Here is a 14583-nt window from a genome sequence, read left to right on the forward strand (position 1 = left end):
GTTTGAACACGTCAGTTAACCTCTCCAAGCCTCGCTCTGCTCTAAAACACGTACCTTACCAGGCCATAAAACCTGGAACAGATCCTAGATACACAAATGTTTAAACACTGAAAAAGCCTTAACTTTTAAGGCTTCTCTCTTTTACCGCTGTATAATATGGGATGTATTTTGATAGTGCTTTTTTCCACTCTGAAAAAAAAGGAATGAACAAAACGAAATGGCCTATTTGATTGAAAAAACGGAACATGCCCAGAAAAATTGCTAACGCTCATTGGGGGTCCCTTGTTCAATGTTAACAAAGAACGGGGAGAGGACATCACGGGGCCCTTTTGATAAACATGTACCATCCAAGGAACTAGCAAAGGACGTGTTCCCTTTGTGCCAGAGAGGGAGGGATCAGACCCTCGGCCCGTAGCGGTGGCTCAGCCTTCCCCCTGGTTTCACAGCTGCGGACGCTGGGGCCCAGGGAGGGCGGCTGTGCTGCCCGAAGTCAGGGACCCAAGGGCCCTGAGGGCTGGGGTAGCATTTTGGCCTCCTGACTCCCGGCCGTCCTCATTCGGTTTGGCACCGGCCTCCCCCCGTGGCTGCAGAGCCCTCCAGCAGAGGCCAGCCAGAGAGAACCGCGCCCGCCCGGTGGGCGGCGCTGTGGGCCTGCGGGCTCACCAGGCTCACCAGGCCTTGTTTCTTCGGGCCCAGGTTCCGCCCAGGGCCCTGCCTGGGCACCACCACTCCCAGCGCCTGGAGGCGAAATGGCGACGTTTTTCCAGGTGTACTGAGAAGTAGCCGGCTCACGGCACTGCACAAGTTTAAAGGCGCACGGCCCGTGGTTGGGTGTGTCTGTGTGGCACAGTGCTCACCGCCGTGGGGTCAGCGACGTCCAGCTTCCCCCGTGCGCACAATGAAAAGCAGAGGAAGGACAAGGGAAACAGCGTGTTTCCTTGTGAGGAGAAGGGACAGGACTGACTCTCCTAACAGCCCTCCTGCGTACCGTGGCGGGAGCGGCCGCCGCTGACCGCAGGGGTGCGGGGCCCTTGCAGCCCTGCCAGCGGGGCGGCCGGCAGTCTGTGCCTGTGGTCGCCCCGCTCCCGCCCGCCGCTGCTGGTGGCCGCTGGTCCCGTCTCTCCTCTGCGCGTGCGGGTTTGTTTTGCTAAGATTCCACGTGTAAGTGAGATCACACGATGTTTGTCTGTCTCCGGCTGACTTCAAGTAGCAGGATGCCTCATGTTCCATTCATACTGTTCCAAGTGGTAAGGTTTCCTCATTTTTATGGCTGAATGGTGTTCCATTTTAGGTTTTTGACACATGTGTGTGTCTGTGTGTGTGTGTGTCACAGCTCCATCCATCCCCCTGGACCGACAGGGTGTCTCATGCCGTGGCCGTTGTAGGTAATGCTGCTCTGTCACATGGCGTTTCTAGCTTTAGTTTCTGGGGATCTTCTGTACTGTTCCTCACGGGGGCCGGGCCAGTTTACCGTCCCGCGGGCAGAGTGCGGGGGCTCCCTGTTCTCTTTCCGAGCCGGTGCTCGTTGCCTCTTTGTGGTGACGGCCGTTCTGCGAGGCGTGAGGTGACCCCTCGTTGTGGCTTTAATTCGCTGTCCCCTGACGACTGTGACGTTGGGCACCTTTCCGTGTATCTATGCCCGTTAGCCTTTCGTGTCTTCTTTGGAGAAATGTCTGTTAAGGTCACTCGTCCGTTTTTAATTGGATTATTTGTGGGGGGGGGTTTGCCATTGAGTTGTATGAGTTTTTTATATACTGAGGCTATTAACCCCTTATCAGATACGGTTTGTGAGTATTTTTTCCCATTCCGTGGGTTGTCTCTTCTCTTCGCCGATGGTTGCCTTTGCTGGGCAGAATCTGTTTAGTTTGCTGTGGCCTCACTGACTATTTTGGATTTTCTTTCCTGTGATTTAGGTGTCATTTAGGTTTCCACTTCTTCTGGGCTGTGCCATTTGCTGGCATACAGCTGTTCCTGGTAGCCTCTTACGGCCTTTCGGATTTCTCTGGCATTCATTATAGCGTCTCCTTTTTCATTTATGATTCTGTTGATCTGGGTCCCTGCTCTTTTTTTCTTAATGGTCTAGCTAAGGGTTGGAAAATTTCGTTTATCTTTTCAAAGAACCAACTCTTAGTTGGTTTGTTTCTATTATTTTTTCTTTCCTATTATTTCTGTTCTCTTTTATTTTTCTGCTCTAATTTGTATTATTTCCTTTCTTCTCCTAACTCTGGGCTCCGTGTGTCCTCTTTCTATTTCCCTAAGGCACAAAGTTCGGTTAAACAATAAAGATTTGGGACCTTTCTTGCTTCTCAGTGTAGGAGTTTATTGCTATGCACTTCTCTGTTAGAGCGCTTTTGCTGCACCCCGCAAGTTCTGGTATAACATTGTTTCCATTTTAGTTTGTCTCAAGAAACTGTTTAACTTCCTCTTTAATTTCTCCTTAAATGCATTGTTTGTTCAAGTAGTATCCTTTCTCAAACCCCAGTAGAGTTACAATAACTGGTTCTCTCCTTCCCGTCTCTAGCTCTTCTTCCAGAACCCTCCAAGTGCTTTTGTTTTTAGTCCCTAAAAAACGAACCCCAAGCTTTCGCCCGGTGGCATCCCAGTGGCTGCATGTCGGCCCATGGCACAGCGTGGGATCGGGTGCCACTTTTAGCAGCCGCAGGTGGGGACCTCTGCCGGCTGGTCTCTGCCTGGCATGGGTGGGCTTTGTCTCAGAGAAAGCAGTGTATCCTGGCCCCACAGGAAGTGTTCCCTAGCAGAAGCAGATTTCAGGGACAACCTTGGGGTGACCTTTGGCTGGTGGTCCAGCCGGGACCCCACCTCAGGGCACAAGCTGCGGACGCTCAGGCCTGTGGCCGCACAAGGCCCGCCCTGTCTGCCTGACCTCGTGCCGACGAGAGTGCTGGACTGTGCGCAGCCCGCGGTTGCCGTGCCGGAGGAGGCATCCACGCTCCTTCCCCCGTCGTTTGCCAGTTACCGGGCAGGAGGTGGGCGCTGAAGTGGGAGCTGGCGGGCGGGCGTCCTGCCTCGCTGTCTCCTGGAAGTGTGAACTCGGGCAGACCTGTGCACGCCTCAGCTTCCCTCATCCCTGTGGGGGGGTGGGAAACTCGGGGTTCCTACCCGGAAGGTAGAGCAGACTCGAGGGTCAGACAGCACAAGGGGCCGGCCGGCAGCAGACGTTTGGCAAACCCTATGCCGCGGCGGCCGCCAGGCAGAGTGCCCGCCTCGGAGCTGCCCTGACGGAGGCCGGACGGCAGTCCGGTGTCGGGTGGCGCCGAGCCCCTGGTTGCAGAGGGCCCCCACCCTGTGGCGGTCTCGCACTCCTTGACGCACACGGATTGGGCGGCCACGTCCGTGCTGCGCCGTCGCCTTCCTAACAGCCCCTGCTGGGCTGCGGGCCCCGGGAGGAGGAGGCAGTGCGGGAGACGGCGCCAGGAGCAACTAGCAGATTCATTCGCTAGACCTAGCGAGGAAGGTCGCCGCCTCTGTAAGCATTTTTGGGAAGGCCAGTTGACTGCGGGAGCTTCATTTTTTTTTTTCACCCATCGATAGAACAAGACTTCGGAAGACGGCAGCTAGCCCAGCGGAAATATGGCCCAGAAGAGGGGGTGTTCCAGGCCCCCGGTGGCTAGTGGAAGGGAAGTCTGCTTAGAGCCCTGGCTTCTTAAAGAAGAGCCACAGCTTAGCGAGCTGGTCCTTCCCACTCACCTGAGAGACGAGGGCAGAGCCAAGGTCAACTGGCTTCTCCCCAGGGCCCTCAGGTGTGTGGTGTGAGGGAGTGGGAGGTAGAACTCCTGTTTCCTGCTGCGTCCTTCCTCCTCTCCCCGTCTTGGGGTGGGGAGAGAGAGAGAGAGAAGAAGAAGAAGAAGCCGCCGAGCGCTGTGTGTGCTCAGAGGTGGTCTGTGGCGACCAGCAGAGCTGGCTTGGAGCCCTGGCTTTAGCGCGCCCTCCCCGGGTGTGACCTCGGGAGTGTGAACCAGGACCTCCTCCCCTCGCTCCACCCACCCACACGGCGAACAGCGGCTGCCGAGCTGGGCTGTTACAAGCGGCTGCTTGTGCGCCCACGGCCCTCCTGGGCACGGAGTCCCTGGCAGGGTCCGTCCCCGCTCCCACAGACGCACTGATGTTTTAGACAAAACCTCAAATGGACTTGGATTGTCTCTTCCGTAAAACAAGCGTTGGACGGAAACCTACTACAAGGCCTTCCCGCTCTAGACTTCGGACTCAGTGGTGATTTCTTACCGGTTACCTTATGCGTGGTCCTGTTTTAAAGTCGTCTCGTTACTTCTTCTCATTGTCGCAACACACGATGAAGCACGTCCGTAAAAAAGGGAGAGTGGAAGGTGTCGCCCACGTGAGTGGCGGGTCCCACTGGTCTCCGGTGTCTGGCACGTGTCGGTCATCCTGTACGAGGGGGTGTGTGTCTCTCACAGTTCTAGAGCGCCAGGAGGCGGTAGCCAGCTGCGGTAAGTGTGGGGGCTGCTCGCCGGTCTGCATCCCGACCGGGTTTCCGAAAGGAGGGCGCGCCGCTGGAGGCCGTGTGTGCACACAGCTGCGCTTTGTGAGACGGGGGCCCGTTCCAAGGCGGGGGGGGGGGGCAAATTTAACTCCCTCTTCCCTCAGAGAGCTCGAATGGGCTTGGGTTTGGTTTGGGGTGCAGTGTTTGACGTTTCAGAGTTTTCTGTTGGAGGTTGAGTGTGACAGAGACAGCGGGCAGGAGGGAGAAAGCGTGTAAACCTGCATGTAAAGCTCCCAGAGAAGAGTCTGGGCAGCTTCGGTGGCTGGAAAAGGGGGGACAGAAGATGGGGCACCTTCCCTCTGGACCGCACCTTCCCTCCGGACCACACCTTTTGAAAAAAGTTTAGTGACTCATTCTGTTATTTTTTTTTTCAATGAAATATTTCAAACATAGTGATTCATGGTTCTTTCTTTTTCTGAGAATCCTCTAAAATGGGTATAAAACATATAATCCTGTGATTCTTACACAAATTAACTTGGGATTACTGTAGCCCAAATCAGTTTTCTTTTTTTTTTTTTTTTAATAAGGCTTTTTTAAAAAGATTTTATTTATTTTTAGAGAGGAAAGGGAGGGAGGGAGAGAGAGAGAGAAACATCAATGTGTGGTTGCTGGGGGTCATGGCCTGCAACCCAGGCATGTGCCCTGACTGGGAATCGAACCTGCGACACTTTGGTTCGCAGCCCGAGCTCAATCCACTGAGCTACGCCAGCCAGGGCTAAATCAATTAATTTTCTACTTGATCCTATTCATTTCTGAAGCTTCCAGGGCGTGGCCCATCTATTCGTCTCTGAAGTTGTGTGGCCGGCCTGTGGCTCGGTCCTGTAAGTCTGTTACTCGGACACAGTGGAAGCTCTGAAAGTCTGGAGACTACAGGACGCAAACCACAGGTTACTGATACGCTCATCAGGACGAGTGTCGGGGGAGCATCAGGGAAGGAATATGAGAAAAGATGCTGCCCTCTCTCAGCGGACCTTTCGAGTGGCCATTGGCTGAGTTAACCGGTGAACACTCTGCTGGACCGGAGAACCCCACGCTGGGGCGCGCCCGGGAGGTGCCGGCCCGGCCCCCATCAGCGGTCCAGCACAGTGATTTAGGGCCACGGTGCCTGTTCCCCTGGGGCGGGTGCTGGCCTGTGTCAATAGCCTCCTCTCCGAGGGCTGCTGCCACCTTGCTGGCTGGCGCTCGGGCCGTCCGCTAAGGGTCAGGGAAATGGAGTTTCAGCTACGAAGTTCCTGCTAGTAGGGCCCAGTGAGGATAAGCCTGTGTCTTTCTGTTTGCTTATTTTTGAGTGTTCGTGTGGTCCGCGTTCTCTGAGCCCAAGGAAAGGAACCGTACCTGGTCTGGAGTTGATGGGGCCGGTCTCTGTGCAGATACTTCCCGGAGACCCGCCCATCCAGCACCCACTCTCCCTGCCAGGCCCAGTCCCGCCTTGCCCTTGGCTACGCGGCACCTGGCTCCCTGCCCCGCAGGGATCCCGCCCCTTCTGGAGCCCTGGCCCTGCAGGAGGCTGTTTATCTCGCTTCCGGGCTGGGGGGTGGTTATTTGTTTTGGGAGGACCGCCTGCCTCCCTGCTGTGCTGCTCCTCAGAAGCCTGTGTGCGAGGGTCAGCGGGGGGTGGGGTGCGTCTGTCTGGTGCACACACCCATCCACCCAGGGAGCCCCGGCTCGGCATGCGCTCCTGCCAGACGCCAGGCCGCCACGCCGCACCCATGGGACTTGCAGGTTGGTAGGGAAAAAGCGAGCAAGACTGGTCTTACCAGACTGGAGCTGGGAGAGGGGACTGGGAGAGAGCGCGGGCAGGGCCCGGGCAGGGCGGGCAGCGCGCACACACTGCGTGTGGCCCCCGCACACGTCCTTCCTGCTCCGTGAAGGCCTTTGTGAGTCAGGCTGAATTGAAGTGAAGACACGTGGTGGAGAGGAAACGGGACAGGGAGTGGGGGGAAGGGGCCCCGTGAGGGGAGCTGGAGGAGGCCGCCCCTCTGAGGGCACAGCCAGCCAGCAGGAGTGGCATTGTGGGTTCTGGGACTGCCAGCCTCGTGCCTCTGCCCCAGCGGCCGGAGCAACCAGTTCTGAGCCAGGACTCCGTGGGGCGGGGTCAGTGGCAACGAAGCACTCATCCCCGAGGACCAGCGTTGTCCTGATTCCGGACGGGAAAGGAGAAGGGGCGAATGTTTGCCATTTCTGTTGTCGGGGGCAGCGTGAGGGGAATGTGCACAGTTTGTTTCAAGGTGGGTCTTTTCCCCAACATTTCTCAGGTTTTCATTTGGCTAACTCAAGAAACAATCCACACTGGAAAGCTCCTTCCATTACTTTGAAACTCTGGACAGGGTGGGCTGGAAGGCGTCCCTCAGTTCGACGCCTGGCGTCTGCCCTGCCCGCTGTGCCCTCCGCTGGTCTCAGGTTCTCGCGCACCGGCGAGCCGTCGTGGGGAGCAGGGCTCCTGCACACTCCCGGTCCCACGTTGTTTGAGGGGGCGCAGTCTGGGTTCTTGCATGGGAGTCACAGTCCACCGACCTCACGGTCCTGCTGGGGCACCTCCACCTTCCAGAGCGTGGCCACAGCCCTGGGGGTGAGTGGGCACGGCCTCCCCGCCGTGGGCCTGGGCTCACAGAGCTCGCGCGTGCCTCACGCATCCGTGCGATGGACACACATAGGGAGTGGCAACCGGGTGCCCGGCACCGGGCTAAGGAGAAGACGGGGCGTCCAACCAGCAGCAACCGATTGGCCGCCCGCTGCCTAGAACGAGTCCCCTTCTTTTGCAGACAGGTCTGGCGGGGCTCCCTTCCACCTGCTCTTACAGCCCGCAGCCAATTAGTGAAGCCCACACGGAGAGGGCATGGGGGGCTGGGCAGCCGTGGGCACGGCAAGGAGGGCAGCCGGGGTGGAGGGAGGAGACGGAGACCCGGAGGCAGGTGATGCCGCAGGTGTAGCGGTCCGAACAGGCGAGTGGGCGGCAGGTGGCGAGGCCGGTGAACCCGTACCCCGAGGACATCGTTAGGTAACTCAGTCCAGTAACTGGTGTTCCTGGTAACGACTCTTAGTCCTTCCAGGGAAATGACGGGTGTGGGACTTCAGACAGGAGGCAGCCGGTTACCTGGACGTTCGCTCGCGCAGAGGGGCCTCCTCCTCCTCGGCAGAAGCAGGCGAATGGAGTGTAGTAGCTCCAGTGCAGTGGAGCGCCGGCTTCTCTGCCACCGAGAACGAGCGGCCGGCCGCCCTGACCGCGCCGCGGGCGCAGTGCAGTCACCGCCTGCACCTGAACGCGAGCGTCGCCCTGGACTGCGCGTTCCGCAAGCCCCACTTCCAAAAACCTCGCCATCTGTCGTCACGGAGGGCGGGTCCACAGAGCACATGGGTCGGGGGAGGTGACGCTCGGGCTGCGGTGGCAGGCGGTTGTGCTGCCACCGGGCGGGTGGGCTGGTGTGTGTGGACACCGACCGTCCCCGTCACGCTGCGCTGTCCCGCAGGGGGAAGCAGGGGTCAGGGTGGATGCACCCCCATCGTTTGCAGGGTGGGGTGCCAGTAGGGTTACAGTTGCGAGTGCCCGAAACGGAGTGTTCTGTGTTCCCCTGTAGCTGGTTGTTGTGTTATTCCCCACACGAGCAGCTGTGAGTCTGCTCGTGCCCCTCCCTGCGTTTGGTAGGCACCAGCGGCCTCGGCCCCGGGCCGGCGTCAAACTCCTGCAGGGTGCCCGGGAGCACAGTGCTGTGGGCCGGCTGGCTGCAGGGCTCCATGGGAACTTCTCGACGCTGCCACTGCCGTGCGGCAGCAGACAGAGCCACTCCATAAGCGACTGGCGTGGCTGCAGTCCAGCAGAACTGGGTTGATTTCAGGCTGACTCGGTGACTGTGAGAACACGGGTGATGTGCACGCAGGTGCGAGTGGCAGCGGGACCACCTGAGAAGGGTCGCCTCCGGAGGGGTCGAAACGTTGGGCTGCGTGTGGTCAGCTTTCGGATCACTGGGCTTTCCCGGCAGCCCGCCTTGCCTGTGTTTGGTGTTACTTGCACAGGGTTTAGTCTTAGAGTTTACTGGGCGTGGGTCAAGGTCCAGACGTCCCTGGTCTGCGATGTGCTGTCCTGTCTGCTGCTTCAGAAGGCGTCCCTGCACCCTTCAGTGCCTCCGGGTCGCCCCTGGCGACGCGGTTGGCCGCTGCCCCGTGGGGTCAGAGTTTGCTTTATGAGAAAGCTCTGCTCGGTGGGCATGGGGAGCGGCCGCTTTTGCTCTGGTTGGGCCAGTCACTCTGCACGGCCACGCCTTCCCGTCCCCCGCTCCCCACACCAGGCGCGCAGCGAGAGTTAGTCACTCACCAGAGTATTTGTTGAGTCGGCGTGTCTTTCCTTCGGACACGGTGCCTGTGCACCTTCGAACCACCACTCTGTGGCCGCCCCCCCCCCCCTGCTCCCGGGAGAAGGGCCGGGCCTTGCTCTTCGATGATCCGTGTGTGCAGCTCCTGACTTCAGCTTGTCTGTCATTCTACACACGCTGCTTTTTCCTGACTGTACTGTAGCTGATCAAAATGCTCTCTTTAGTTTTTTGGATTTTTTTAAGATTTTATGTATTTATTTTGAGAGAGAGGGGAAGGGAGAAAGAAAGAGAGAAACAATCAATGTGGAAGTGAAACTATCGGTTGCCTTTCTCATGCCCCTGATGTGGGGGGGGGGGGTGCGGGGACCTGGCCCACAACCCAGACTTGTGCCCTGGCCAGGAATCGAACCTGAGACCTTGTGGTTTACAGAATGGCGTCCATCCCACTGAGCCACAGCAGTCAGGGTGCTCTCTCTCTCTCCGTTGAGGGCAGTGGAGGAAGGTTGAGGAAGGTTGAGCAGAAGGTGAAGACAGCCCACTGCAAGCACGGAAAGCTCGCCCTTGGTGCAGAAGAACGCGCGTGGCCGGCGCTGCTTTACAGTGGCTGCGAGGTGACTCCAGTTTTCAGAAGCCTGAGGTGTCACCTGCTGGGCCGCAGACTGTACTACAGGTGGCTCTCCCAGGGCGCCTCCCTCTGGAAGGGACCCGGAAGCCATCGTGGTTTCTGACTGAGAAACCTGGTCAGTGACCAAACAGGTGTAGAATTTGAGAAGGAGAAACAGGAGGGAAGTCGGCGTGCACGTGTCTCGCAGAGTGTGCCAGGGACGGGTGGACGGCGGTGACTGGCCCGTAGTCACATCATTGCCGTCTGCAGAGACCTGAGCCCCGAGCTGCCGCGCTCGGAGGCAAGGGCGCATTGCTGGCACTTGTTCCCGCAGGAGGGGGTCTTCCCTGGGGAGGGTGCGTGCGCGCAGTCGGTGCCGTGCATGGGGCCCTCCAGTCTGCAGCATGTGTCCCAAGCACCCCTGACCCCTGCACGCCAGCCCCTCAAAGACAGCAGGGGGGCTGGATGGGTTGTCCTCAGGCCTGGGAGACACAGGCCAGTGGTTGGGGACGTCTTCGGGCTGGCCCTTCAGCGTTCCTGCACCGGCCCCCCGACCACCTGGCAGAACGCAGCCTCTGAGCCCTAGAAGAGAAGCCGTTGTGGCCATGGGGCTAACAAGCCCGGCTCGTTTTAAGACTGCCCCCTCCTGGTGGCTGTTCTGCCTTTATCAAGGGCTGGTGCGGCGCAGTGAGGCAGCATGTCTTAATGGCCGCAGTTGGAGGCGAGCCCTGGCTGTCCACTGCCCTCGGCCTCATCCCCTGAGCCCCGCAGAGCCTCAACACCGGTCCCCGGGCTCGTCCGTGCTGTGCGGGCAGCGGCGTCACCGCTGAGGACAGTTTTCCCAGGGGGCCTGGTGCGCCCCCTGCTGCTTGCCTTGTAGGCCCCGCTGTGAACACACCCACTGAGGCACCGTCCACCGCAGATCCCTAGTGGACGAGGAGACCTGGTTCCGGTCCCCTCTAAGTGGGCGTGTGTGTTGCTGCTGCTGCCCTTGGCCGACCCTGGGCAAGGCCTCTGCCCTTCGAAGCTGCCCCTTTGTTGTCTGTCACGTGACCCACCCGCATGGGGCAAGGCGGCCCCGTTTCACAAAGTCTGAGTTAGCGCTGGGGGAGGGGACTCCCACATTAAATGAACGGAGGTCTAGGCAGCGTTTCTGCAGGAGGTTCACTCTGCAAAGGTCACTCTGTCGTCTCTGCCTGATGACAAGACACCACCCAGCCTCTGGGTCTCCTGTCTTGCAGATGCCAGCATGGACAGAATAGCTTACGATGCTCATCCCAACCCACCACTTCCGAGACATTGAGCGGAAGCCAGTGTATCTCCAGCCAGAGAAGTGCGTCCCGCCCCCCTACCCCGGTCCTGCGGGAACCATGTGGTTTATCCGCGACGGCTGCGGCATCGCCTGTGCCATCGTCACCTGGTTTCTGGTCCTCTACGCGGAGTTCGTGGTCCTCTTCGTCATGCTGATCCCGTCCCGAGACTACGTGTACAGCGTCATCAACGGGATTCTGTTCAACCTGCTGGCCTTCCTGGCCCTGGCGTCCCACTGTCGGGCCATGCTGACGGACCCCGTGAGTATGTCTGGGCTTGTTTTCACCGGCCCACTCTCTCCTCCTCCAGCCCTGGCACGGCCCCCGCCTGCATGTCCCCCTGTCCTCGGGCATGCGGAGAGCAGGAGGCCAGGGCTGGGGTGGGACCGGCGCCCCCGCCGGTCTGTCCTGGGGAACGATAGGTTGGCGTGTGCATGAAATGGGGCCTGATGGGGAGGGAGGCTTTGGTCCAGACGAGGCCTGGCCTCCAGTGAGAAAGGTGCGGTCAGCTCACCGCGAGGCTTGGGGCGGGGGCGGAGCGGAAGGAGCGCTGGGGGTTGGGTCAGGGCGGGGCTTCGCAGCGAAGACAGGCCTGGAGCGGGTGGGTTCGGATAAAGCCGGATCCCGTTCTGGAACTGTGCTCGGGCAGCGCCTCCCCTCTAGGCGAGGCCCGTCCTTCCCAGAAAAGGACAGACCTGATTCAGGCCGCATGGAGCACCTCCCCATGAAGATCAGCGGGCAGAGCGGTGGCATTCCGCCCGGTGACTTAGCCAGACACACCGCGCTGTGCGAGTGGCTACTGCATGTCGAGTGCCCTGGCGTTGAACCCTCTGTTCCTGTCCATTATCGTGTGTGGGGAAAGCAAGGGAGCGTGTTATTGGATAAAGACCTCCAGTGCCTGCGTTGTTTGCCGTCCTTGGGACGAGTGTGCTCAAATTAAGGCAGGGGAGCACTCCGAGGGACAGTGGCAGCGGTCACCCACATTTCCAGTCCGTGAGCCGCACGGGGAGCTCGGTGAAGAGCCGGTTCCTGTCTCGAAGGGCTCCGTGTCTGCTGCTTCGGGCAGTGGGTTGTTGATCCGTCCCAAGGGAAAGTGGCTTTCCCGGCTCAGCGACGTGTCAGTCACCCGTCCAGACAGCCCCTCTCGCAGGCGCACTCCGGGAGGCTGCCCAGACAGCGCCTCGCGCAGGCGCACTCCGGGAGGCCGGCCAGACAGCGCCTCTCACACAGGCGCACTCCGGGAGGCCGGCCAGACGGTGCCTCTCGCGCAGGCGCACTCCGGGAGGCCGGCCAGACAGTGCTTCTCGCGCAGACGCACTCCAAGAGGCCGGCCAGGCGGTACCTCTCGCGCAGGCGCACTCCGGGAGGCCGCCCAGACAGCGCCTCTCGCGCAGGCGCGCTCCAGGAGGCCGGGGCCCCAGGGCCCTGAGTGAGCGCCGCTTGTGGTATCTCCGCGCAGCCGGCACTTGAAGGATGTGGAGCGAGTGCCTGGTCAGGGCCGGACGTGTCCCCAAAGGGTACGAAAGGGCTGGCCCAGCAGCATCCACTTGGTTGTGTGCTTAGCAAGTTAAGGCTTTCTTCAGGAGTTTCTATGATGCCCTTGCCATTGAGGATACTGAGCTAAAAGGCAGCGTTCTGCTCACCATATAATCTAGTTCTGTTAGGCCCCGGGCACTGTTCGCGCTCTCCAGGTGCCCCCTGTCTAGAGGAGCCAGCCCCCGGGCAATAAGGCTGGGGCCGAAGGAGGCACAGGCTGCTGGGAAGAACGAGGGAGGGGCTGGTAACCGATCCAGGCAGGAGGACACAGAGTCCCCGGCAGAGGGGCAGCACGCACAAGACGCCGGAGTTCACGGGTGCGGCCCCTCTGCAGGGCCCCTGTGCCCTGTCCAGTGGTGGGGACTTGGGAGAAAAGTGGGTGTGGGTGGGGTGAGTGGGCGGAGCATCTAGGGGGTGTGGGACGGGGGGCGGCCTGGAGCCCCTGAAGGTGTTGAACAAAAGTGGAGCGATAGCCGACTGTCGTTTCACAAGGACCACGCTGGCCGCAGTGAGGGGGAGCCCGGGGCGCCGAGGGTGGAATGGAATGAAGGGCACGTTTACTGAGTGAGCGGCATGCCGTGTGAGGTTCCCTTCCAAACAGTGGACGCAGCCGGAGCAGGCCAGACCCAAACCCGGGCCCCCTGCAGCTCCCACCTTACCCGGGGCCAGGCAGTGCCCTGGAGATTGCCAGGGGGGTTGCAGGAGGTGCCGGGGGCTGTGACAACAGCGAGTGCCGTTGGGGTGCTGTGGCGACCCTTATGGGGTGCAGGTATTCTGAATGCCTCTCCAAGGCGGTAGCCTTTGACCTGAGACCTGAGTGACCTGAAGTTGCAGGCCAGGCACATGGAGGTCTGAGCGCAGAACCTTCTAGGATGAGGGGAGACAACGTGCGAAGGCCTGGGGGTGGGAGCCGGTGGGAGAAGCGGTACTCAGCCCAGGGTGCCCGCAGCACGCTGGGTGGGACTGGGGCAGGGGGGAGGGGGTCCAGCTGGGAGGGCTGCAGAAGCCAGGCCTCAGGGCCCCCAAGGACTCTGGTCTGTCTTCCGAGTGCGGTGGGAGCCATCAGATAGGGGTGGTGCGGCCCGGCTTCATGCTCGGGGTGGGGTTTGGGCAGGGGCGAGCGAGAGCAGGAGGAGAAGAGGTATCGTGGTGGTCCACGCAAGACACCCAAGACAAGCAGCTCAGGCCGAGGTGGGGGCGGAGAGGCTGGAGGGAAGCTGTTGGCTTTAGAGTATCTTGTACGCCACTAATTCTCACACAGGGCTGTATATTAGAATCCCCTGGGGAGCTTTTAGAAAGCTTAGGTACCTGGGCCCCGCCCCCAGAGAGTCTGCTCTAATTGGTCTGGGGCGGGGGCCTGGGTATCAGGACTCTTTAAAGCTCCCAGGAGCCCCCCCCCCCCAACCCTAACCCTAACCCCGGGTTCAGCCAGGTCTGAGAACCGCCATTCAGAAGAGCTGACTGAATGGAAAGGGATCAAAGAGTCGTGGGGGGTGGGGCAGGGTGGGCGCTGATTGCTGGGGCCATTTATTGAACAGGGAGAGTCTGGGGGGAATGATGTTAAGAGAGAAATCAGGGCTTTGTTCTGGCCGAACTGTGTCTGTATTACATGTGAGCAGAGAGGCCAGGCAGGGGCTGGAGGAGGGGCAGGGGCAGAGTGGAGTGGAGAGGCCCCTGGTTTTTAGAAGGCATGTGAATCAGAGAACTGGGCGTCAGGCGGGGAGCGAGCAGGGGAGGCTTCCTGCGGGCATCCCTGCTGCCCTCACTGTCTCCGGGGGCCTCCACAGTCCGGCCCCTGGCGGCTGGAGACGGTGGTCCTCGCTACGTACGGAGCGGTGCTCGGCTCCGGTCCCAAGTGAGTGAGAGCCAGTCTGTGCCCCAGACCCCAGCCGGCTTCTCAGGGTGGGTCTCGCCAGTGGCCCCGAAGAAAACTGGGCAGAAACATGGAGCGTCCGTTAGATATGGACCGTGTAAAGGGAGCCGGTCAGAGCATGTCCACCAGACAGGCCGGGGCCCAGGCTCCTCTGGGCTGCTCCACCCCCACCTGCTGCCCCATCCCAGCAGGCGACACCTCATGCAAAACCCGGTGTGTAAACAGAGGTGGAGCTGCAGCTTGGGGCCCCTGGGGCCCCTGGGCTTTGCAGGTGCAGAGTTGGGCACCAGATCGCACGCAGAAAGCAGATCAATCAGGGGTTCCTCATTAACGCAGTGGGGGCGGGGGGGTAGTTTTTAGGAAGGCGCTCTGCAGGGTTCCAAGTTCCCTAATAGGAGTGTAATGTTCTGTATCTCAACAACTCAGGGTAGCCC

The 14583-nt window shown here is 60.1% G+C and overlaps 1 protein-coding gene across 4 annotated transcripts in view; it reads left to right on the forward strand.

Moving 5' to 3' along the window:
- ZDHHC3 (zinc finger DHHC-type palmitoyltransferase 3) overlaps positions 1-14583 on the forward strand; it is a 40949-nt gene that overhangs the window by 4747 nt on the left and 21619 nt on the right. For 3 of the 4 annotated variants that reach the window (XM_036030436.1, XM_028518218.2, XM_028518221.2), the window contains exon 2: positions 10672-11001. In XM_036030436.1, the coding sequence (XP_035886329.1) occupies positions 10699-11001 (303 nt within the window). In that variant the 5' untranslated portion in view covers positions 10672-10698. Of the gene's footprint in view, positions 1-6126; positions 6242-10671; positions 11002-14583 lie in introns of those variants that run through there. The other variant, XM_036030435.1, reaches the window with a different exon arrangement.

This window comes from Phyllostomus discolor, chromosome 7, assembly GCF_004126475.2.
Source record: "Phyllostomus discolor isolate MPI-MPIP mPhyDis1 chromosome 7, mPhyDis1.pri.v3, whole genome shotgun sequence".
Taxonomy (NCBI): Eukaryota; Metazoa; Chordata; class Mammalia; order Chiroptera; family Phyllostomidae; genus Phyllostomus; species Phyllostomus discolor.